This window comes from Nannospalax galili, unplaced genomic scaffold, assembly GCF_000622305.1.
Source record: "Nannospalax galili isolate Female #2095 unplaced genomic scaffold, S.galili_v1.0 scaffold76, whole genome shotgun sequence".
Classification (NCBI taxonomy): domain Eukaryota; kingdom Metazoa; phylum Chordata; class Mammalia; order Rodentia; family Spalacidae; genus Nannospalax; species Nannospalax galili.
Genome location: NW_008339767.1, coordinates 3,064,190 through 3,087,310, shown reverse-complemented (window position 1 = coordinate 3,087,310; position 23,121 = coordinate 3,064,190). Strand labels below are relative to the sequence as shown.

The 23,121-nt window shown below is 36.5% G+C and overlaps 1 protein-coding gene across 2 annotated transcripts in view; it reads left to right on the top strand.

The window, feature by feature from the left end:
* Nucleotides 1-22,453, top strand: part of Tbc1d15 (TBC1 domain family member 15) — a 67,002-nt gene extending 44,549 nt beyond the window's left edge. For both annotated transcript variants that reach the window (XM_008834552.2, XM_029564249.1), the window contains 7 exons: nucleotides 4,343-4,459; nucleotides 10,810-10,910; nucleotides 15,148-15,247; nucleotides 15,611-15,708; nucleotides 18,202-18,318; nucleotides 18,821-18,907; nucleotides 21,112-22,453. In XM_008834552.2, coding sequence (XP_008832774.1) covers nucleotides 4,343-4,459; nucleotides 10,810-10,910; nucleotides 15,148-15,247; nucleotides 15,611-15,708; nucleotides 18,202-18,318; nucleotides 18,821-18,907; nucleotides 21,112-21,330 — 839 coding nt within the window. In that variant the 3' untranslated portion in view covers nucleotides 21,331-22,453. The remainder of the gene's footprint in view (nucleotides 1-4,342; nucleotides 4,460-10,809; nucleotides 10,911-15,147; nucleotides 15,248-15,610; nucleotides 15,709-18,201; nucleotides 18,319-18,820; nucleotides 18,908-21,111) is intronic.
* Nucleotides 22,454-23,121: the final 668 nt, after the last annotated feature.

Here is a 23,121-nt window from a genome sequence, read left to right as displayed (position 1 = left end):
CATAATTCATTAATTGAATAAAGTCTTTACTTGGTGCCTGTTATTTACTAGACTTTCTGAACTATCAGCAAACAAAACAGGCAAAATTCTTGCCCTCAGGGAGCCTCTATTCCTGTGGGGAAGAACAGAAAGTGAACAAGATAAGTAAGTAACGAGATCTGTTAGTGAAAAGTGCTAAATAGAGAAGTAAGGCAAGGAAGAGGATTAGCAGGTTTGTATGCTGTTGCAGTTTTAACTTGGGAAGTCAGGGAGAGTTTTTGTTGGGAAACTGACGTTTGAGGACAAGCTTGGAAAAGGAGAGATATGAGCTATGCTGATAGATCTGTACGTGAAGGGCATTCTCAACAGCAAGGAACAGCATGTGTTAGACTTGGTTGTGCCTCAGAACCTTTACATATTTGAGATACAAGCATGAAGGCAAGCATGGCTGGACTGAGTTGGGGTGGAATATAGAAAGTGAGGAGGTCAAGTGAGTTGGTGGAGGGTTAGACAGAGATTTGCATAGAGGCTTCAGGGTGATTGTAGGACCAGCTTTTACTCTGAGATAAAAGGGGATTTTGAGCAGTAGTAACATGAACATGATCTCCTGATTTGTGGTTTTTCAGCACATTTGGGCTGCTGTGTGGAGAATAGCTCTATAGGGAAAAAATGGAAGGAGAAAGACCATTTGAGGCGATTGCAAAGTTCTCTGTGAGAGATGGTGGTTGTTTGAACTAGGAGACTAGCAGCCAAGTGGGTGAGATTTGTATAGGGGCTTGAAGAAATTGTGGGCATATGCCAAGCAACTCCCTGAATGAAGGGCATTTTGGGCTGAAGGAGATGGCAAAGTCTAGGCTTGTTTCCGCTCAGGACTTCTGAATGTTTGAAGAACAAACCATGGCTAGAATGGAGTTGGGTTGGGGAGTAGAATGAGCTGGGTGAGAGACCAGAATTTTGGTTTCTATATGTATTTTGAAGATTTAGCTAACATGCCAGTGTGAGACATGGAAAGCAAGGATGACTCAAGGTTTTTAGGGTGAATAACTAGAGAAGTGGATTTGCTATGCTTTACTAAGGTAGGAAAAAGAAAGAGAGAAGTTTGTAGGGGATTCTTTGAATTCTATTTTGGACAATTTTGAGGTGTCTGTTGGGTGTCCACAAATTAATATGCCTGTAGGAGGGACTGTGAAAGGCTGGGTGAGTAAGGAGCTGAAGATAAATTTAGGGTCATTAACAAACTGGTTATGGGACTATGTGAAACTAGGACTTACAAAACTAGATAAATTTACCAAGGAAATAAGCTCAAGTACTGAACTGTTAAGGTACTCTAATTTATAAGTAGGAAAATTTTAGAGAAATCAGGAAAGTAAGAGAGGAGGATGCCAACATGAGAGTTTATTTTCCTAAAAGACAAACAAAGAACGTGTTTGAGGAGAGTCACTGGGATGTCATGAAGGTGATGACTTTCACGTTATGATGCTTTCACATTAAGGTCACTGGAGATTTTTATTTTAGGGAAGGTTTTGTGGATTGCTGGGTGAGCAAGCTGATTGGGTTTGTTCATGAGAGGGAAAAGCAAAGAACTTGGATATAACACATACAACTTCAAAATTTTTTTTCTAAACAGATGGAGAGAAAATGGGGCAATAGTTAGAGGGGAAAGCTGGTTTAAAAAAGGTTTCAATGATGATAAAAGAAGCAACAACATGATTGAATGCTATGTGGTCCAGGAAGGAAGAACAACTGACCAAACTTGAGAGGGAGACAAGAATTAGCAGTGCAGCTAGAGAAGAAATTTCCAAATCCTTTGTAGCCACTGATGATGGAACAGGAAGAGGGACTGCTCATTTATAGTGATAGGAGAGGGGGAGATGAGACTGAATTCCCATGCAGTTTTTTTTTTTTTAATAAAAAACAATTTTATTTTGTGTGGGTGTGGGTGTGCATATGCCACAGCATGCATGTGGAGGTCAGAGGACAACTTTATGTAGAGTTGTTCTTTCCTTCTGGGGATTGAATTCAGGTTAACATAGTTGTGTGGCATGTCCCTTAACCTGGTGAGCCACCTCACTGGCTTCCCATGCATTTTTAGAATCGTTGGGACCCTGTGGAAGTTTTCCTCAAGTACTTTATCTTTTCTTATAAGAAGTATGTAAAATCCTTGTTGGACAGCTAGGATGTGGGAAAAGATAGAGGCTTGAGGAAAAGAGAAAAAATAGTTATATAAATAGGGAGAGCAAATGGACCAGAAAAATAGTGCATGATTATTACCAGGCAGAATGAAGATCCCACTTGAGGTTAGTAATAAGGAATATCAAAACCAGCATGATTATGTTTTTCCTTTAGTCTTCTTTTGCTGCAGAAGATAGGTACTTGGATTTAACTAGGGTTTCAAAACACAAGTACTCATTTTCTTTATAGAAACAGCTTATAAAATATCACGCCCCCGCAATAGTGGGATTGAACCTAGAGCTTCACTCATGCTAGGCAAGTGCTCTACCACTGAGCTATAGCTCCAGCCCTAAAATAGCACTTTTATCTAAAATTTTTGATCCTTTAAAAAATTTTTTTTTGTTTTCTGCCTGCCTCGTAAATATGGTCTGTATCCACAGAAGAAGGAAGAAGTAGTGATAGTGGATGAGCATATGAACAACTTTTTACTGTGTTTAGTATACCCACTAAGTGCTAGGAGTATAGTTCAGCTGATGAGTCCCTGTGTAGTATGCTTGAAGGCCTGAAACAAACAAAACGAAAGACAATATTTTTTATGTCATCGTAAAATACCTACTAAGGAAAGGAGTATTAGGGGATAGAAAATGGGTAAGAGAACAAGAAAGGGCCAGTGGGATGTTAGTGATGAATATTATCTAGATATAGCATACTCTATGCTATATGAAAATATTATGAGAAGTACCTTTTTTATAATTTTTTAAAAGCATAAATCTAAGGCTGATATTCTATAGTGGCATTCTAACTATGTAATGTGTGCTTGAACTAATAAAATTTTTTATTTTTCAACTATGAAATCAAAATGAAGCATTTGACATTTAAAATTAAAACTTCCTATTTATAACATGCGTATTTTAGGTATTAGTTTTGCTTATTTAAGAATGCATCCTCAGTTCTTTAGATAATGTGCTTGCTTTTAAAAATCAAATGTGGCCCCGGCAGATAGCATAGTGGGTCAAGTGCTTGCAGTGTACATATGAGGACCTGAGTTTGAGTCTCTAGAACCCACACAAAGCCAGGTCTGCCGTCCCAGTGCTCCTCCAGCAAAGTGGGAAAGGAGACAGGAGGATCCCCAGAAACCTATGAGCCAGCATGCTTGGTGTATGCAGGGGCAAACATTGAAGACTGATATCCAAGGTCATCCTGTGACCTGTACATGTGCACTGTGGCAGTGTGCACCCCCCCCCAAATACAAACATACACAAATAAATAAGTAAATATTAAACTGTATTTTAACAGAAAGCTAGAATGTTCTAATAGTTTAAAAAACTGGTTATATAATCTATACTCATTAAAAGCTACACTATTTGTGAAGTACCTCTCCATTTCTTTGTAAAGAGTTTTGTGGAAGTTTTCTAATTATTTTACTATGTGGAGCATAATTATAGCTTTATAATAGAAATGATTCTATAGTTAATTATTTTGAGTTTAAGATACTTCTGACTGACTTTCTGAGGGATTCAAGTTTAGGAATGCCTTTTTTTTTTCTTTTTTTCTTCTTTTTGGTATTTTTGAGACAGGGTCTCACTGTAGCCCCAGCTGGCCTGGAACTTGCTATGTAGACCAGGCTAGCCTTGAACTCACAGAGAACTGCCTTAGTTTGTGAACTGAGTTGTTGATACTGACTTGAATATACTCGTGGTGATGCTTACATTTGTTTTTAATGCCTAGAAGCATTTCTAGAAATGTATTTTAATTTTTATAATATCCAAATTGGTGATCCTTATGAAAATAAGGCATTAATTTGTCCTAAAGATGATTATGGAATTTGATAAAACAGTTGATACTACTACTCATAGTGAATGAAAAAATTCTGAATGAAACATAGCTCTTTGATTATGGTTGATTAGTTTTTTAATGCTAACTAATATGAATGATTAGTATTGCTTATAATTCATTGAAAATGTTTCCCACTATGTGGTTAAAAATTTCTGTGCTTGTGAAGTTTGCTTATGGAATAGACTGGTTTTTGAAAAATATTTCAGTATGTATTTTTACTGTGTTATTGGTGGGGTTTTCTTTCATTAAAGCATGGCAAGAGGTGAAATTAATAAGAAATTCTGTACTTGTACAATAAACTATAAGAATCTGTGTTTTGGAGGATTTTCAAATGTGTGACAATTTTCCTCTTTAGAAAAAGATGTTAACAGAACGGATCGAACAAATAAATTTTATGAAGGCCAAGATAATCCAGGATTAATTTTGCTTCATGACATTTTGATGACCTATTGTATGTATGATTTTGATTTAGGTAAGTTCTCTACAATCTTGGTTTTAAAAAGACTTCTCTGCACTGATTTTAGATTTTAAATTTATTAGCATGTTTGGTAGCAGTAATAGCTCTGAGGACTAAATTATATGGAGTTTGTTCCATAGGAGACAGAGATCTATAATAAGGGCATGACTCCTTGGAAGAGCCTTAGGTTGCTACAGCAATCACAGGTACACTATGGAGATTATTTTAATTTTTTGAGAGAATTGCAGTGACACCTGCATGGCGCTGCTGTATTAGCTGAAATAGTTAAATGGTTATGTATTTATAAAGCTGAGTTTTTGACCTTTTGACCTTGCTGTGATAAGCAAGTACTATGTGAAAATAAGTGAGGAAGGCGAGAGGAAGACGGTAATACCCACTTGAATTTCAAGGTTTGAGAAGTGACGTATTGCCAACAGGTGCTAAGTTCAGTGGACAGGAACACAGGCTTAATATCTTACCTGAAATGCTTTGAACTAGAAATGTTTCAGATTTTGTAGCTTTTTGGATTTTGGAGTTCACATAGACTTTACTTTGAGCATCACTAATCTAAAAACCTGAAAGTCTGAAATCAGAAATGCACCAAAACCTGAAATACTGAGTCTTTGATTAGCTGTTTGGAATAACTGTGTAGTAAATGGAGCTGTTAGTTACTCCTTTGAGATAAGTTTCTAGGAGAAAAATTACTAAGACATTAGCAATGCAACGAACTGAGAAAGGTTGAGAACTATCATTTGTGTTTTGTATATGTGAAGAAAAATGATTTGAAATCTTAGATGATTGGATTATTTTGTCAGGCTTACCAAAAGTGAGTTGTTAAGACTGGCATGTGAAGTGGGAAGTTATACAGGGAAGGACACCATGAGGGAGAAAATTTACGGACTTAAGGAATCTTTTTTTTTTTTTTTGACAGGATCTCAGTATGTAGCCCTGGCTGACCTTGAATTCACTACGTGGGTTAGGCTGGTTTGGAACTAACACAGATCCACCTGCCTCTGCCTCCCTGGAGTTTGAAATAAAGCTATGTGCCACCATACCTGGCTAGAATTTTTTTTTTTTTTTTTTTTTCCGGTCTTTTTGAGACAGTGTCTCCCTGTAGCCCCAGCTGTCCTGGAACTCACTATGTAGACCAGGCTGGCCTTGAACTCACAGAGATCTGCCTGCCTCTGTCTCCCGAGTGCTGGTGTTAAAGGCATGCACCAGCACGCCTGGCTTGGCTAGAATATTTTTAAGAGAGAAGAGTACTTGAGCTGTTTTTTCCACGCACCAGTCTTTAAATAAGTATAAGAATAAAACTTCTGAGTCACCTACCATGTGAATGATTCCCAGCTAGAGAGCTTTGGACATCTTTTGGAATAACTGATTAGATACTTAGCACACTTAAACCCAAGTGAACCTTGAGTTTTGACTATATTTTCTTCATTGTTTGTGTCTGTGTAAAGGCCCTTGGTTATGGATCTCAAGGTATCAGCCCCTTGAGTGACAATACATTGAGTCACAAAGTTCTCTTTAAAATGCAGAAATGGGGCTGGGGAGATGAGTCAACTGTTAAGAATACTTGCTGTTCTTCCAGAGGACCTGGGTTCGATTCCCAGCACCCACATGGTGGCTAGCAACTCAGTTCCAGGGGATCTGACACCCTCTTCTGGCCTCTGCGGGCTTTGCATGACATGGGTGCACTTTCACACATGCAGACAAAACATTCATACACAAAATAATAAATAAAATGTTTAAAATGCAAAAATGTGCCAGCATTGTGGCACCTGCCTTTTATCCCAGCATTCAGGAGGCAGAGGCAGTGGTTTTTCTGTGATACCAGGCCAGCCTGGTCTGCATAAGGAGTTCAGGCCAGCTGGGTCTACAAGGAGACTTTGTCTCAAAACAAAAAGGGAAAAACAAAACAAAACAAAAAAACTGTAGCCTGTCCTGTCTATCATACCTACAGCAAGCTTCATACTAAATCATTGAAAGCATTTTGGTAGAATGGTTTTCAGGTTGCATGACTTGATTTGACTTTAATTTTAACAATAGCCTTTTGAGGAAGTAAGGATGTTATCCCCACTTGATGAATGAAGTATGTTGGTTCAGAGAGTGACTCAAAGCTGAGCAGGCAGTAAATAAGAGACTCTAATGTTTGATGCTAGTTGACATTCTTACCTCTGTACCTTCAGCACTCCAATTCATTTTTATTTTAATGTGTTACTCTCATAGAGAATAGGACCATTGGTCTCCATGAACAGGTAACATAGTTCTGTTCTCTCAGATGATAATTTTGAGATAGGAATTCACATAAGGACATGCCTTCTGCCAGGAATATAGTTTGAGAAATGTGTCAACTTGCTCCCTCCTACACTCTTTTCCATTCAGGCACTTCAGTTATCTGGAACACCATCAAAGCTCCCATTAATAAATAACTTGGTTTATGAGAAGCTAAGATAGCTTTTACATAGGCTGTGGCTACCTTTCCTGCCCTTAACTCATACTAGATCAGCCTGGGCAGTAAATTTACTGTTATAGGTGATTGCATCATATTGACTTGTTTGATGTCTTAGCCCACAGATGAGATATAGATGTATCTTCATTGACTTCAGTCTTGTTAGGAAGTAGATAAAAATGGTGAAAATCAGACAGAAACTTTAGAATAATTTTTACTTAGCGAATGCAGATATTATGCTTTAGAAGTATCTGTGAGCTATGTTTATTTTTAACTGTGTCATAAAGAGGATCCTGAATAATCAGTAACCTGTTAAATTGTACTCAAAATACTGCCTATAAGAATGTACTAGAATATCTGATGTTTTTTAAAAGTGATTTAAAAATTATTTTTAAATCATTTTTAAAAAATAATTTTGTGTGTGAGAGAGTATTTGGCTGCACATGTGCCACAGTGCTCATATGATGGTCAGAACACAACTTTTTTTTCTTTTTTAAAATTTCATGTGTATGACTGTTTTGCCTGAATATATGTAAGTGCACCCATGTTGTTTGATGCCTGAGGAGGTTAGAAGAGGGTGTCAGATCCTCTGTGACTGGAGTTACAGGCAGTTGTTAGCCTCCATGTGGGTGCTGGGAACTGAACCAGGGTCCTCACCAAAAGCAGCCAGTGCACTTAACAGCTGAGCCATCTCTCTAGGCCCTTAAAATGATTTCTAACCCCCCAATTTTTTGAACTTTATATACTCCCAGGGGATAAGCTTCAGTTACTTGCAAAATTGACCAGTGTGTAAAGTTTTCTTTCCTGTGTATGAAAATGTATACTAGGATGATAAGGAGCCTTTATTCTTTCACATTTCCACAGAAACAAATTTGCTATGAAAGTCATTTTAAGGAAGAAATTGTGGTACTACTGATTAAGATGTCATAAGCAATAGTGCAGATTTCAAGTGCTAGGGATGTTAAACAGCTTTAACCCGTCTTTAATTAAAAGGAATTTGTACGTTAATTCTACCTCATGTATAAAATGAAATAGTTTAAAGGTTACTAGAATGAAGAATAATCTGACTAGTTGCCTCAGCTAAGATTTACAGAAGAAATATGGCAGTGATCTCATGTGAAAGCTGAAGATGTAAAGGATTAAATTAGCTTCTTAGAAAACTTTATTCTTCATAACTTAATAACAAAGCACTTTTTTCACCAGAGGAAAGGTGCTTTGTAAATCTTTGTATAGCACACTTTATACTTTTTCTATCATAGACCATATCCATTCAGACCCAGTAGAATCATTCTTGTTTGCAGTTTGTTGAATTTCAGTTAGATTTTCTGCGTAACTTAATTGGTTTAGATTTAATATTTATTTTTTATTTCACTGTCAGTGCCAGCTTGGAAAGTTCTGATGATAATAACTTAATCTTTCTTTCAACTTGGTTATTCTTTTCTGTCTAGAATTATAATTGGTTGTCTTCCATAGGAACTGGGTATCCTCTTTTATGACTAGCATCTTATTTTCCTACAGGGTAGAGTCATTAGACATAATGGGGTTATATAATAAGATTATATGGAAAGGCATAGCAGTATGTAATAGAACAGAGGTGCACAGCAGATTTAGCTTCACTTTTATTCATAAGGAAATCTTGAGGTGATATGAGTGCCTCTCTGTATTCCATGTTTGATCTAGATTTTCTGAAGAGATCTAAAATTTTATGTGTATGAGTGTTATGCCTATATGTGTGTAAGTGCAGTGCCTGCAGAAAACAGAAGAGGGCATCATATCCCTAGAACTGGAGTTGTTGGATGGTTGTTAGCTGCCATGTGAGTGCTGGGATTCAAACCAGGGTCTTTTGCAAGAATAGCCAGTGCTTGTAACCACTGAGCTATCTGTCCAGTCCCTTAAAAGATATCTATTTACCTGGTAAAAAGAAAGAGGAAAGATAGATACCTTTGTATCATTTCTAGTAGAGGTAGCCTCTCCCCCTTTTCAAGACTTACTAAAGCATATGATTTCCTTGCAGAAAGATTTTTTCTGAATAAAAATGTAAGTTTTGGATTTGCAAAGGAAAGACTGTATTCCATAGACCTTCTAAGTTACCCATCAGGAAGTCTTCATGCTGGGCTTGGTGGCACAGGCTATATTCCTAGCTACTCTGGAGGCAGAGGCAAAAGGGAATGTTGCAAGTTCAAAGCCTGCCTGGGCTATAGAGGGAGTTCATGGCCAGCCTGGTCTACTTAGTGAGACCCTTTCCCAAAATAAAAATAGCAAAAAGGACTGGGGATATAACTCAGTGGTGGTGTTCTTACCTAAGATGTGTAAAGGCCCTGGGTTCATTCACAACACTACCACCAAAACAACACAAAGAAAGTTTCTTAATTTTAATGAATATACAAATGTACCAAAGTTGAGTGGTGGTATACCAGTGAACAGGCTTAGTGTACTTTGTCCCTTTGCTGGGTAAGAGTTGGTGTCTGAAATGACTTGTAAAACAAGGACAGTGAGGGCTTTAGAGAGTAGAAATAAAGAAGCTTAAGGGGCTGGAGAGATGGGTCAGTGGTTAAAAGCACTGGTTGCTCCTGCAGAGGACCTGGGTTCAGTTCCTAGCACCTACATTGCTGCCAGCAATCGTTTATAACTCCAGTTTGAGGTGTTCTAATGCTCTCTTTTGGAGCATATAATGCATGAATATGGTGCAAAACACTCATATACATAAAAAGTTTTAAATATTAAAAAGTTTGACATATCCAGGTGAAAAGCAAAATCAACCTTTTGTTTTTTTAAAAAAACATTTATTTTGTGTGTATGAGTGTTATGCTTGCATGTGTATAAGTGTACCCATGTCATGCAGTGTCTGTGGAGGATCAAAGAGGGTGTCAGATCCCCTGGAAGAATAGTTATGGATGGTTGTTAGCCACCATGTGGGTGCTGGGATTTGAACCCCTGATCTTCTGCAAGAACAGTCAGTGCTCTTTAACTGCTGAACCATTTCTCCAGCCCCAGCATTTTGTTTTTAAGTGAAGGATCTGTAACCTTAGCTGCAGAGCTACTGATGGGATTAAACATAGTTGATAACCTGGTTGGCTAAAGAATAGTGAAGCGAGAGGACAGCACACAGCTCTGATTACTGTTTAAACATGGTACACAATTTTATTTATGATTCTTTTCATTTAAGTTAGCCAGTAGTATACATGCTAGGGTGGTTGAGCCTTTTCCAGTTCTTGGAAGAGGCTCACTTGTTCATGGTAATTTGATACTGGTTACCACTCTGGCCTCATAACTTTCTTTTCCTGGATATCTGGATCATTCTTTTCTCTCTCTCTTTTTTTTTTATTTGCTTTATTACTTCTTCAGAGTTCCTTGAGCATGTACATTTCTCTGGGTTCTTCATCTCTCCTTTCTTATGCTTTTGTACATCTTTTTTCAGTGCTACAAACTTTTTTCAATATATATTTATTGAATTTTTGTGCATTTCATGCAATATATCTTGCTAAACTTAGACAATGCACTCCCCTATAGCCTCCCACTGGATTTCACACATTCTGTCATATACGTTAAGGCCTATCAAGTTAAGCTTGTGTACCCAGATGCCCCTTTGTGTGAGTTTATCTGTCAGCCTATCTAGCATCATTCCCTTAAAGAAGAACACCTCTCTCACCCAGTAGTGATCACCTACACACTCTTAATGGTGGTATCTGCATCAAAACACATCTAGCAGCCATGTACCTGCTTAACATCTCAATCTAAAGCAATCCATCCTTCTCACTTAATTACTAAACTCCCATCTTTTTGTTTTCCTTTCTTCATGAACACCAAATCTACCAATACTGAATCCAAAGGGAAGTGTTTTTTTTCAGTTACATGTGATATGCACAAAAGGATACACAGAGCTTAGGTTTTCAGAGAGTCTTCTTCTTTTTAGGATATGTGCAAGGAATGAGCGACTTACTTTCCCCTCTATTATATGTGATGGAAAATGAAGTGGATGCATTTTGGTGCTTTGCCTCTTACATGGACCAAATGGTAAGAAGAGGGATTTCTGTCTTTACTCAAACTGATTCTGAAAAATTTAGTTCTATTGTCTTACTGTGTAAGATTGGTATTATTATCTAGCCTCTACAGTGGGACTTAAAGCATTACTGCATGCTTCTGTTTCAGTTCTTTTAAATAACCCTTCAAGGGGCTTGGAAATATTGGTATTGCTTTTAATGTAAAAAGTAGATACTGCTGGTAATAATTGGAATTTAACATCAACAAATTACTATGTTCTGTAGAAGAGCCATGTGTCATAGAATGCTGATGAGACAGATGAATTCAGTTTTGTGAAGGAGTTAACTTTCATAGAAGTTTCAGAGATGAAACTTAGTGAATATTTTGGATTTTGTCACACCTGATTTTCATCACATGTGCTTTTAAACTATTTGTAACTTTTGACACTTTCTTAGCAATCCATTCGTTGTTATTTTCTCAGAGAAATGTGATTATTAGAAAGTCTATATACAAATATTAGCATAAAAACATTTTATCTGTCATTGTTAATATATCTTTGAGGCAGAGTTCTAGCACAATGGTACAGAGCCAGCTATTAACAGAGATGAATAGGAAGGAGTCTTCTCAAGCAGTCTGTTAGAAAAAAAGACAGAAGGGCTATGAGTAGATAAAGGCACATGAAATCCAAAGAACTGATCATAGAGGTCATGGTATATTTTTAAAACACAGTAAACTTGATGCTGAGTCTTTATGTTAGATTCTAAAATGACTTGGTTTACTAAGAATAAAGAGAATCTATAATCATCTATTTTTCTATAATACATAATTAACTCAGGACCTTCAGTGTGACATTTGGAAGTTGTACATATCTCTTTTTCCCTTTTACACTTCTCTTCTTGTTTGCCTATTTTTCTTTTCCATTTTTTTCCCCTTTGTCTATTTCCTTAAATCTATTCATTGTGTTGGGTAGTTTCTGTTAACTCAAACTGGGAAGAGTCAGCTGGGGAGAGAGAACCTCAATTGAGGATTTTTCTTTATCAGGATTGGCCTGTGGCTATGTTTATGGGGATAGTTTCTTAATTTCTAATTGGTGTAGGAGGGCCCAGCCCATTGTAGGTGGTATCATCCCTAGGCAGGTGGGCTTGAGCTCTATAAGGAAGGTAGCTGAGCAAGCCAAGGAAAGCAAGCTTGTAAGTAGCATTCCTCCATGGGCTCTGCTTGTTCCTGCTTCTACGTTCCTGCCCCGATTCCCTCAGTGTTGGATTGTGACCTGGGAGCTGTAAACTGAATAACCCCTTTCTTCCCCAGATAGCTTTTGCTCCGTGTTTTATCACAACAGAGAAGCAGACTAAAACAACCATGATCTGAATTCATCCTCATTTTTCTTAGTTTTTTTCCCAAGCGTATTTGATAAGGTTTGATAGTTTTAAATTTATTCTTAAATTAGTGTATAATTTAAATTATTTCTTTGCTACAAATTGTTTTTGGAGTATTTGGAAGGATTATCAGTTGCAATAACTTAGTAATATCATAGTTTGTCTTCTTTACCTTTTTGATTGATTGTTTGCTTACCTTCTTAGTTCTGTTTACTCCCAAGTGCTCTAGAAACTCGAGGTATTTGTTAATAAAGGTCTGTACAACTGGTACTAATCACTTTAGTGAATCTTGTCTGTCTTCCTTGTGTTTTTGTTGTATCCTAGAACCAGTGTGTTCCTTGGTTAAGGGATGATGTATTTGTTTCATTTGTAGGTAGCAGAATTTTCCTAATTCCCTACATGAAGTGATTTAACAGATCTTTGTAGAATAAATACATGAATCTTTCCCCAGTATTCAGTTTAAACCTTTACTTACAGTATGTATACCTCAATTAATGTTAACATACTGTGTTTATTTACTTTCTTACTGTTACAGTTTTCAACAAAACTAAACCTATGTTGGCATATAACTCAACATGCCAGCATACATGCATATATGTCCATTTATTTAGGTCTTATATATACATAGAGACTGCTTAAGAAGCATCTGTATTCATTTTGCAGTCTATTTCTCATTTTTGTGTACCAAGAAGTTTCAGTCACCATATTTATCTTTTCCACAGAAAATGTTTTGTCTTTATCTTTTCTGCAGAAGAAAGCCTGGGGATTTTTCTAGTTTTTCTTCTACAAAGATCTCTTCCTAGTCTACTGACATCTTTTGTTTTGTTAAACTACTGTTTTCATGTCCTCTGATCTGCTGCTTGACTCCTTGTTTTTGTTTTACAGCTTTACATCCTGTAAATTTTTGCTGCTTTTGTGATTACTGAACCCAGTGCCATAAATTTACTTTAGTTGATTTGTATTCACATCTAATATAGATAAAGGCATAGGCTTTGTTATGGAAATATTTTCAAAGTATGAATAATATAATGTCCTTTCTTGAATCCACCATCTATTTTGCCATATAATCTTACTCCTCTTTTTTCTGTTTGTCTGTCTGTTGGTCTCTGTGTCAGATACAGTTGAACTCCTTTGCTATTTTTTGTTGCTAATTCCTTCGGGAATGAGTGCCCTTTGAAAGTGGGTGTCTATGATTTTTCTAAATGCTTCATTTTGGGGCGGGGGGGACTTCTTGAGACAGGGTCTCCCTGTAGTGGGACCGGCTGTGACACAGATGGCAGTGATGCTTGTGCCATGCTGGTGTTCTTAAACCAGCTGTAATTTTTGACTTTGTTACAGTAAGAATTCTATTGGTTGGTGAATTTTTTCCTTCCTCTATTAAACTAATTCCTTAATGTATTGAAAAGAATTAAAAAATATACACACACACACACACACACACACTACACACACACACACACACACACACACACACACACATATATATATATATTTTGTCTTTTTGAGACAGGGTCTCCCTTTATCTCCAGCTGGCCTGGAACTTACTATGTATACCAGGTTAGCCTTGAACTCATAGAGATCTGTCTGCCTCTGCCTCCTGAGTGCTGGGATTAAAGGTGTGTGCCACCACACCTGGCAAAAAAAAGAATTATATTTTTTAAATCAAGAATTGTTTGTAAACTGATAGTTTTGCTGAAGCAGTGTTATTGTACTGTTTTTAAAAAGTGTGAGAAAGGGCTTGAAAATGTTGGTCTACAGCTTTTTACAAAGGTTGAGGAGGTAGGACACCATAGAGGCCTTATTAAAGGAGTCAAGTGCTCTAAGAAGCCTGCAGAGTACTTGTTTTGGTATGGTGGCTTGACTCCAATGTTGATAGGGAACCTGTTTGAGCATGTACACCACAGCAGTTCTTCATGACTTTGGGATCCCTTTCACAGTTTTAGTGTTTTAGAGGAACCGAATAACTTTTAGTCTTCCCCCCCCTTCAGTCTTTTTGAGATAGGGTTTCCCTGTAGCCCCAGCTGTCCTGGAACTCACTATGTAGACCAGGCTGGCCTTGAACTCACAGAGATCCGCCTGCCTTTGCCTCCCAAGTGCTGGGATTAAAGGTGTGCGCCACCATGCCCGGCTATCTTTTTATATCTACTTAATGTTTATCACATGAAAAGTTAATCCTGAAACACTTGAAAATATTTAAGATTGCTGTAAGCCTAATACACCTCATATGCATGAAAGTAACTTGTCCAATGACATTTTAAACATGTCTTGTTTAATGGAAGGCAGATGGGCTTCCATATCTGTTTCCATATTCCCTCTGTAGCAGTGTCATGCTATCTAGCTTGTGTGCTTGTGAGAGAATTAAGTGTTTCAAGACATTAAATGCTTTAGTATGGTTGTCAACGTAATGTTGACCTCACAAATTACCAATTTTTAAAAAACCTAAGAAGCAGTTCTTTAAAATGAAGTACACGTTAAAGCTAGTTAATTTTTTATTTCATGTGATAATTTGAAGGAATATTTAATAATGGAAATGATTTGATAAATGTTTATTTTCTAGAATATGTGTTCCTTTTTCTAAGAATTTCATGCAGATAAGAAATGAATGGTATTGGTCAGTCTGCTGCTGCTGTTCTTGCATTATTTATCTAAAGCAAATGAACAGAGGTAGAAAATAATGCTTGCTTTGAGACAAAGCGATGCTTGTTCTTTTCTCTTGTTAGTGTTGCTTTAGCTTTTCAATTAGTTGTTTTTTTTTTGTTTGTTTGTTTATTTAACATAACCAGTATGGTAGACTCCAGCATTTGTCCTTAGAAATCATGCTTTTAGTTATCAGTAATTAGGTATTTTGAAATATTTATCAAATACCGTGTAGTAATAATTATTTCCTTTTAAAGCATCAAAATTTTGAAGAACAAATGCAAGGCATGAAGACCCAGTTAATTCAGCTGAGTACCTTACTTCGATTATTGGACAGTGGATTTTGTAGCTACTTAGGTAAGTTTAGTGAGCTGTACACACCAAGTTGTAGGGTAATAGCTGGGAACATGCAAAGGACTCTTTTAAAGAGAAAAATGTGCTACTCCTGCTACCCAAGTTCCTCTAAAGAGTGACAGTATAAAGATCAAGCTGAGTTTGTAGAATTCTGTCCTAAAACATTTTAGTCATTTGTTTGGTGGATTTAGAAATAAGTTATCCTGTAAATTTGAATTGTTTCCTTGAATTGGTAAAATACAATCAAATATATAAGGTTTCTAATTATCTAGGATGTATAGAAAAATTTTGAGTGTGATGAAGGCTCCTGTGTTTGGACCTATTAGCTTAAGAATAAACCATGTGTTTTTTTTTCCTTCTGTATAGAATCTCAGGACTCTGGATATCTCTATTTTTGCTTCAGATGGCTTTTAATCAGATTTAAAAGGGAATTTAGTTTTCTAGATATTCTTCGGTTATGGGAGGTAAGTTCTTACATTTATTATGGGAAGAAACATTTTATTTTATGTGGAATATAAGTAGATTCTCCTACTTTTACTGAACTTGCTCAAGGAAGTGGATTTTAAAACTCAGTTGAATTTGTAATCTCCCTGTAACAGTTAATGATCTCAGATGTAATACCTGGTCTTTTGAAATTTTTATTCAAATCACAGTTCTCTGAGGTTTGAGGCCAAGAAGTATCCCAGAAAGAGTTCCCTAGACCTTTTTTTAAAAGACAGTTCTGGCTGGCCTGGAACTTAGACCATGTTGGCTTCGAACTCACAGAGATCCATCTACCTCTGCCTTCTGAGTGCTGGGATCAAAGGTGTGTACCACCATGCCAGCCTGCTGACTATATTCTTTCTTTGGTAGACTTGACTTTATGTTATGGGAGGCTGCTACATTTGCATTCAAGAAGGTTTTGGTGGGCTGCTTAGTTGAATTGGCACTTTAATTTATAGATCGAGGTATTAACTTTATTTTTAAGAAAGGTGTAGTTGTCTTTAATTACTACCCCAGTTCCATTTCTCTCTTACTGTAATGGAAATTATTATTATTACTATTTATATTTTTATGTGCATCCATTTATTCCATTTTTACCAAAGAGAAAGTGAAAAGCAGAAAATTACTAGTTTATTCTCCAGTATCTACTAATAACAGATCAGTATGCTTTTTAAAAAGCACAATACCAGTATAATGACTGCTTGGTACTTTATCTTAAATCTAAAAATTAAGGAATGACAAAAATTTTACCAAGAAAAGAATGTGAAGATAATTCATTTTAGTAACAACCTGTGGTGGAACTCTACTTTTTTTTATTTATTTTTTTGGTCTTTTTGAGACAGGGTCTCCCTGTAGCCCCAGCTGTCCTAGAACTCACTATGTAGACCAGGCTGGCCTTGAACTCACAGAGATCCGCCTGCCTTTGCCTCCCGAGTGCTGGGATTAAAGGCGTGCGCCACCACGCTGGAATTGAATTCTGTGCTATGGACTCGGATGACTGTACTACCATTGATAAGACTGGATGCTACTGGAAGATTACTGCTTTACGTTTCTTCTGTTCTGCATGGATTAAAATCTAAATGGGCATTGAATTGGATATATTAAATTAATATCTGAACTACTACTTTTTTTTTTTTTTGGTCTTTTTAAACTCAGTTCCACCTGCCTCTGCCTCTTAAGTGCTGGGATTAAAGGCGTTTGCCACCACACCCAGCTAGAAGCTGAACTTTTTTAAAGATCAATTAAAAAATACTGTTACCACACACTGGAATAACTCTTCAGTCTGCATCTGTGTTTACCAAATAGCCTGAAAGTTTTTTTTTTCTCTTTAAAAAAATATATAGTATTTTTATTTGTTCTTGAGAATTCCAGAAGTGTATACAATGTATTTTAATCATATCTGTCTTCTCTTCCCTCTTCAACTTCCCATGGACCTCTGCAACACATGGACCTCTGTAACACATTCCTGTCCAAATTTCATGTTCTCCTCTTATTTTTATTTTTAATAACCTAACGAATCCAATTAGTGCTACCTATGTGCCCATGGTTGGGGAGCCATTCACTACAGCATGATAACTTGTAAGTGGCTATATCCCAAAGAAAAATACTCTGCCTCCCCAGTAGCCATCAACTGCGAAAAGCTTCTCAGCTAGGGGTGCGTTCTGAGCCCCTCTCCTATCTATGCTTCACCTGAAAGTTTTAATGAAATCTTTGAGGTTAATTACATTGTAATTATGGATTGTTTAAAAATTATTCAACTTGATTTATTTCTTGTGAAAGAAGTAAAAACATTTCAGATGAGCTCTACTATATTATGTGGCTCTTTATATATTCCAAGTAACGATATCAAAGACCTTACCAGAGGGGGAAACAAAAGGTTCTAAGTTTGTTGACATTACCCATATTTAGGATAAAGTGTAACTATTGATCAGATATTCATTTATTGGGTATAAATGTTGGGTAGTTAGTTTTTGTTGGAATCAGGGCTGTTCTTGAGTTATAATGTGATATCAAATTTTTACATGTTTAGAATGTAGATGTATCTCTGGGTGTTTCTGACCCTGTGTACTGTAGTTAAGCCCATTTTTATTTGTAGGGTTTAGGTCTCCCTTAATTTTTCTGAGGACTGCAAGATTTGTAAGTGAGAAACTGGAAGTTCAGAAAAACATTGAAAATGGATTTAGCCCTCACACTTGAAGCTTCATCTTCTGAATATGGCTCATTAGTAACATATTATCAGTCACTTACTGTAGTTACTCTAGAGCCACATTTGAAGTATATCATACATCAAACTTGACTTTAGTTACTTGTAGCTAAAAGTAAGACTCCTTTGCTCTTCATTGGCTAGGTAGAAAATTGGATCATCCCAACTAAGCATGTTCATTGCTTCAAAGTTCAGCATTGCATCTTTGAAGAAAATATTTTAGAATGAATTTCATTTACTGATAACTCCTCTTCTTCTTTTTTTTAAACAGGTAATGTGGACTGAACTACCATGTAAAAATTTTCACCTTCTTCTCTGTTGTGCTATCCTGGAATCAGAAAAACAGCAAATAGTGGAAAAACATTATGGCTTCAATGAAATACTTAAGGTAGTTACTCCTTCACCTTGAATTGTAGAATTTTGGTTCTTTGTTTGGTGTTCCTCATACACACAGTGGTTCTTTGGAGTGTTACTGAATCCCATGAGTAATGTATGTTCTGTTACTAACACGTAGTTCTGGACTGCCTTTCTGAGAATGATACATCAACAAATACATATTGGTCAGTTATTTTTACCTGGCTATTTGGGAAGAAAAGTAAATTCAACAAATGCTCTTTTATGTAGTTTACCTTTTGAGAAAATTGTCTTTTGCCACTAATGAGATAGAAGACTTGAGATGGCTGCTAGATTTAATGTGCTGTAAGCTTACTAACTATTCTGTCTTTAAAATTTGAAATAATCTAAGATGTATTGGACATACTGTGGATTTGTGAATATTTCTATATTAATGGTTTTACCTGCAGTGTAATATAGTTGGTAATAAATTATTTATGTAGTAAAATGTAGAGCTTTCAGTTTTGATTATCATTTTGTTGATTTTTCTTTCTTAGCATATCAATGAATTGTCCATGAAAATTGATGTGGAAGATATACTGTGCAAAGCAGAAGCAATTTCCTTACAGATGGTAAAATGCAAGGTACATAGTGTTGCAAATAATTGCAAGACCTGCCCCCCTCTTGTTCAGCTAAGGAAAGATTTTCTTACATGTAAAATAAATGAAGTTAGAAAACTTGAAGGCAGACAGAAAGCATTGTAGAATTACAGCTCTTAATGAAAACAGCTGACTAATTATGACAGATTGGAAACATTTAATAGCAAAAATGGCCAGAGTAATGAAGGTATTTCTATAGCTTAAGAGGCTATAGAACTTAGGCAGTGATACATTACCCAATTTAATGAGTAGAGAATAAGATTTTTTTTTTCATCTTTTTGAGACAGGGTCTCTCTGTAGCCCCAGGTGGCCTGAAACTCACTATGTAGACGAGGCTGGCCTTGAGCTCACAGAGATCCACCTGCCTTTGCCTCCCAAGTGCTGGGATCAAAGGCGTGCACCACCATGCCCTGCAGGATCTCTTCTTAAATTTTCGGTATCTACTGGTTAAGATAGGTGCTAATCAGAAATGAATGGGTGATAGTTTATCTCATTGCATTTGTATCAGTCAGGTTCTTGTTTCTAAAAACAAGGATAAATGGGATCAAACCAAGTCAGTATACTTTGGATGTAGTTTGGCTTTTTCATTTTCAAAAGAATTCTTTCAGCTTCGTATCATTTGTTCATGGTGTCAAACAGTTACTTAGTTTAGTTCTACAGACATGCATTGGAAACTATTCTGTTCTAAAACATGTCAGTGAGATTATTTTGAACCTCTGAGAACTAGTATTTACTGAGGAGAGAGATAAATATTATAAAAAAGGAGAAAGGTAAATTCTAAATGTTAGAAAACTATCTGTAGCTGGATGTGTTGATACATACTTGTAAACCTAGGACTTGGGAGGTGGAGGCATGAGGATCATGAGTTTGAGGCCAGCTTCAGCTACATAGTGAATTTGAGGCTAGCCCGGGTACATCAGATCCAGTAGATTTAAGGATAAGAACCAAAGAAAGCAGGCAAACAGCAGCAGCAAACCCAAGGAAAACACTGTACTGTTCTACTGGGATGGAGTGGAGAGCAATTAACTTGGATGAGGTCCAGGAACCACTTCAACTTAGGGGAGTGTGCTGGATAACTTCAGTTGTCAATTTGACACACCTGGGAAGAGGGAACCTCAAGTGGGGAATTTCCTCCATGAAATTGGCAGTGGCTAAGTCTATGAGGCATTTTCTGACTGTTAAGTGATATGGGAGACCAGCTCACTTCAGGTGGGGTCACTCTTGAGCAGGTGGTTCTGGGTTATATAAGAAAGCAGGCTGAACACAGACCAGAGGAACAAGCCAGCAAGCAGTGTTCCTATGTGGTCTGTGCTTCAGTTTCTGATTCCAGGTTCCTGCCCTGAGTTCCTGCCTTGACTTCCCTCAAGGATAAATTGTGATGGGGTGTGTAAGCCAAATAAACTCTTCTTCCTCAAGTTGTTTTTGGTCATAGTGTTTTTATCACAGCAACATAAAGCAAACTAGGATGGAGGAATGGGTTTATTCGTTTTGCAGGTTACAATTAATCATTGAGGGAGTCAGCAGGAACTCATATGGCAATGTGAAGCAGAAACCATGGAGGAATGTTGCTTACTGGCTCATTTCAAGGCTATGTTGAACTAGCTTTATTTAAATTTTTACTATTTTTAATTGTGTGTTTGTGTGGGACTGTATGCACACATGAGTGTGCATGTCACTGCCCATGGGAACCAGTGGCATGAGATGCCCCTGGAGCTAGAGTTACAGGCACTTGTAAGCCACAGGACATGGGTGCTGGGTAAAGAATGCAGATCCTCTGCAAGAGCAAGGAGAGCTCTTAACTGCTGAGCTATCTCTCCAGCTCCCTCACTAGCTTTCTTATACAACCCAGAACCACCTGCCAGGGAATTATGTGGCCCACAGTGGCCTGGGTCCTCTTACATCAGTTAACAGTACTCCACAGACATGCCCATAGGCCAGTCTGATCTGGGAAATCCCTCAATTGAGACCCCCTTTCTCAGATGACTTCTAGGATATGCCAAAAAGCTAACTAGGACAACTTACGAAACAAAATAGATGCTTAGGATTTCACTTAGAGTAGGGAATGATTTGAGAAGGATGTGGGATGTTTGCGCTGCTGAAAGTCATACTGGTCTTAAATAAAGTGTTACTTTATGAATACTTTTCCTTAATAGTGAGTAATGATTTGATGTTTGATTTTTCATACTCAGGAATTACCACAGGCGGTTTGTGAGATCCTGGGACTCCAAGACAGTAAAGTTATAACACCAGATTCAGACACTGGTGAAGATGAAAATGTTTGCATCACTTGTCCTACGTCTGCATTTCAGAGTAACACCTTGCCCGTCCTTGCTGCCAGCGATGCCAAAGAGGACAGCCAGACACAGACATTAATGTCCCCAAATGCCAGCAGATTAACACCTGCATGATCATTTGTCTTACTTTTTTTTTTCTTTTTTTTTTAAGAGATGCTTTGTTGCAACTCCTTTTTAAGTATGTGAAAGGTGGACATTTACAATCTGGTATTGATCATGCTTTAAGGTTTATGGAAAGACAGTGTACTGATGTTCTTGCATTAAAGCTTTACAAAGTTTTAAACTAATTATTTTTGTAGTTACTTATACCAAATAGCCTTTCCTTTTCAATAACATTCCTTAGTATTTTTATAGCCAAGTACATTTTATTTTGTTGCTGATAAACTGGAATTGGACAAGTATTATAAGTGAATGCTTTGGAAATTATGCACTTTGAAAAACATTCACTTTGTTTACTCTCTAGTGGGCTTTGGGTTTGATTAAATTAAATGTTTAGCCTTTATAATAGCTTCCTAAGCTGAGAAGTAGATTGTTACCCAGTGATGAAATAAAAAATATAAGCGATTTTTTTTCTATTGTTTACAACAATATTCAGCTTAAATATTTATGCTGGTTGAATGTGGTTTAAATTGGACATTTTCACCAGTTCATTTAATATGTAGATAAAGAACTATTTCGACCATAGCGAGTGGATTGGTGATATATTTTTTACAATGAAATTTTCTTCACTTGTATATGGACTATATATAAGCACTATTTATGAGTATAAGAAAGAATAGTCATATTTTCTTTAACTGAATAAACTTGACTATTGATTTATATAACCTGATTCAACAAAATTAATACATGGCTTCAATGTGAGATCTTTTTCAAAACTATTTTCTTAACATTTATTTAATGAGACTATGTTTAACCCTATCTATACTTGGTATAATTTTTAAATTAATTACTGTAACCTCACTTTACTAATAATGTTTATTATCTTTCCTAATAATGCATTAACTGGTTAATCAAATCTTTAAATTTTTATAAAATATTCTTTGCAGAAAGCTTATGTCAAAAATTTCAAGACACTGTCATGAGTCTCAAAGTAATATTTTTTGTATATGAATGAAGCTGTTTTTGCCATGCAGTACTGCATGATTTTTAAGTTAAGTGGAATTAGCATAACTGATTCCTTTTTAATTGTAATTTGTAAACTCCTGTACATATCATTAAAATAAATTCAAAGCTGCAATAGTGTTTTTAGTTAAATTGCACATAGAAATTGCTGGTTCTTCATTAGAAAAACTCACAGTGGACCTCAATATTTCACATATTTTTCTGTTATTGAAATAATTATTTCAGTGAGTTGTAGAAGTGATAAACACAATGACTCCTTTTACACCTGAAAACATTTTTCATCAGTTTAAAAATGGGCACAGTGTGCCTTGAAGGACATCATTATCTGAGTCAGTGAAGCAGCTTGATGCTAATAGTGGTCCTGTTCTAAAATGGTCCAGCAGATAGATTTTTCTTTTCTTTCTCAGAAAGTAAGGGAACCAAAGGAAGTTTTTCCTCAGTTGAGTATTATTTGACAGTCGTGACAGTAGAACCATTAGAGTTTTAGTTTTTAATATCATGTTATCTTTTATCAGTTAATAATGAGTAAGCCTGTTTAGAAAAAAAAAGTAAGCTGATCCGAAGCTCAGCGTCTCCAGTTTTTCATTTCCTGCTACTCAGGAAATTGCTTGGAACATCTTGATGTCCTCCTTGTTCTTCCTGGACAGTGGGTGTTTGGTCTTTTTCTATGTAATACACTATCTACTTCAGTTTTTTAAAAATTTTAATATGTTTAGTAAGTTGAACTTTTGTCAAGTTTTGTTATAAAGTTGCTTGTTAAAACATTTTTACCAGACAGTATGC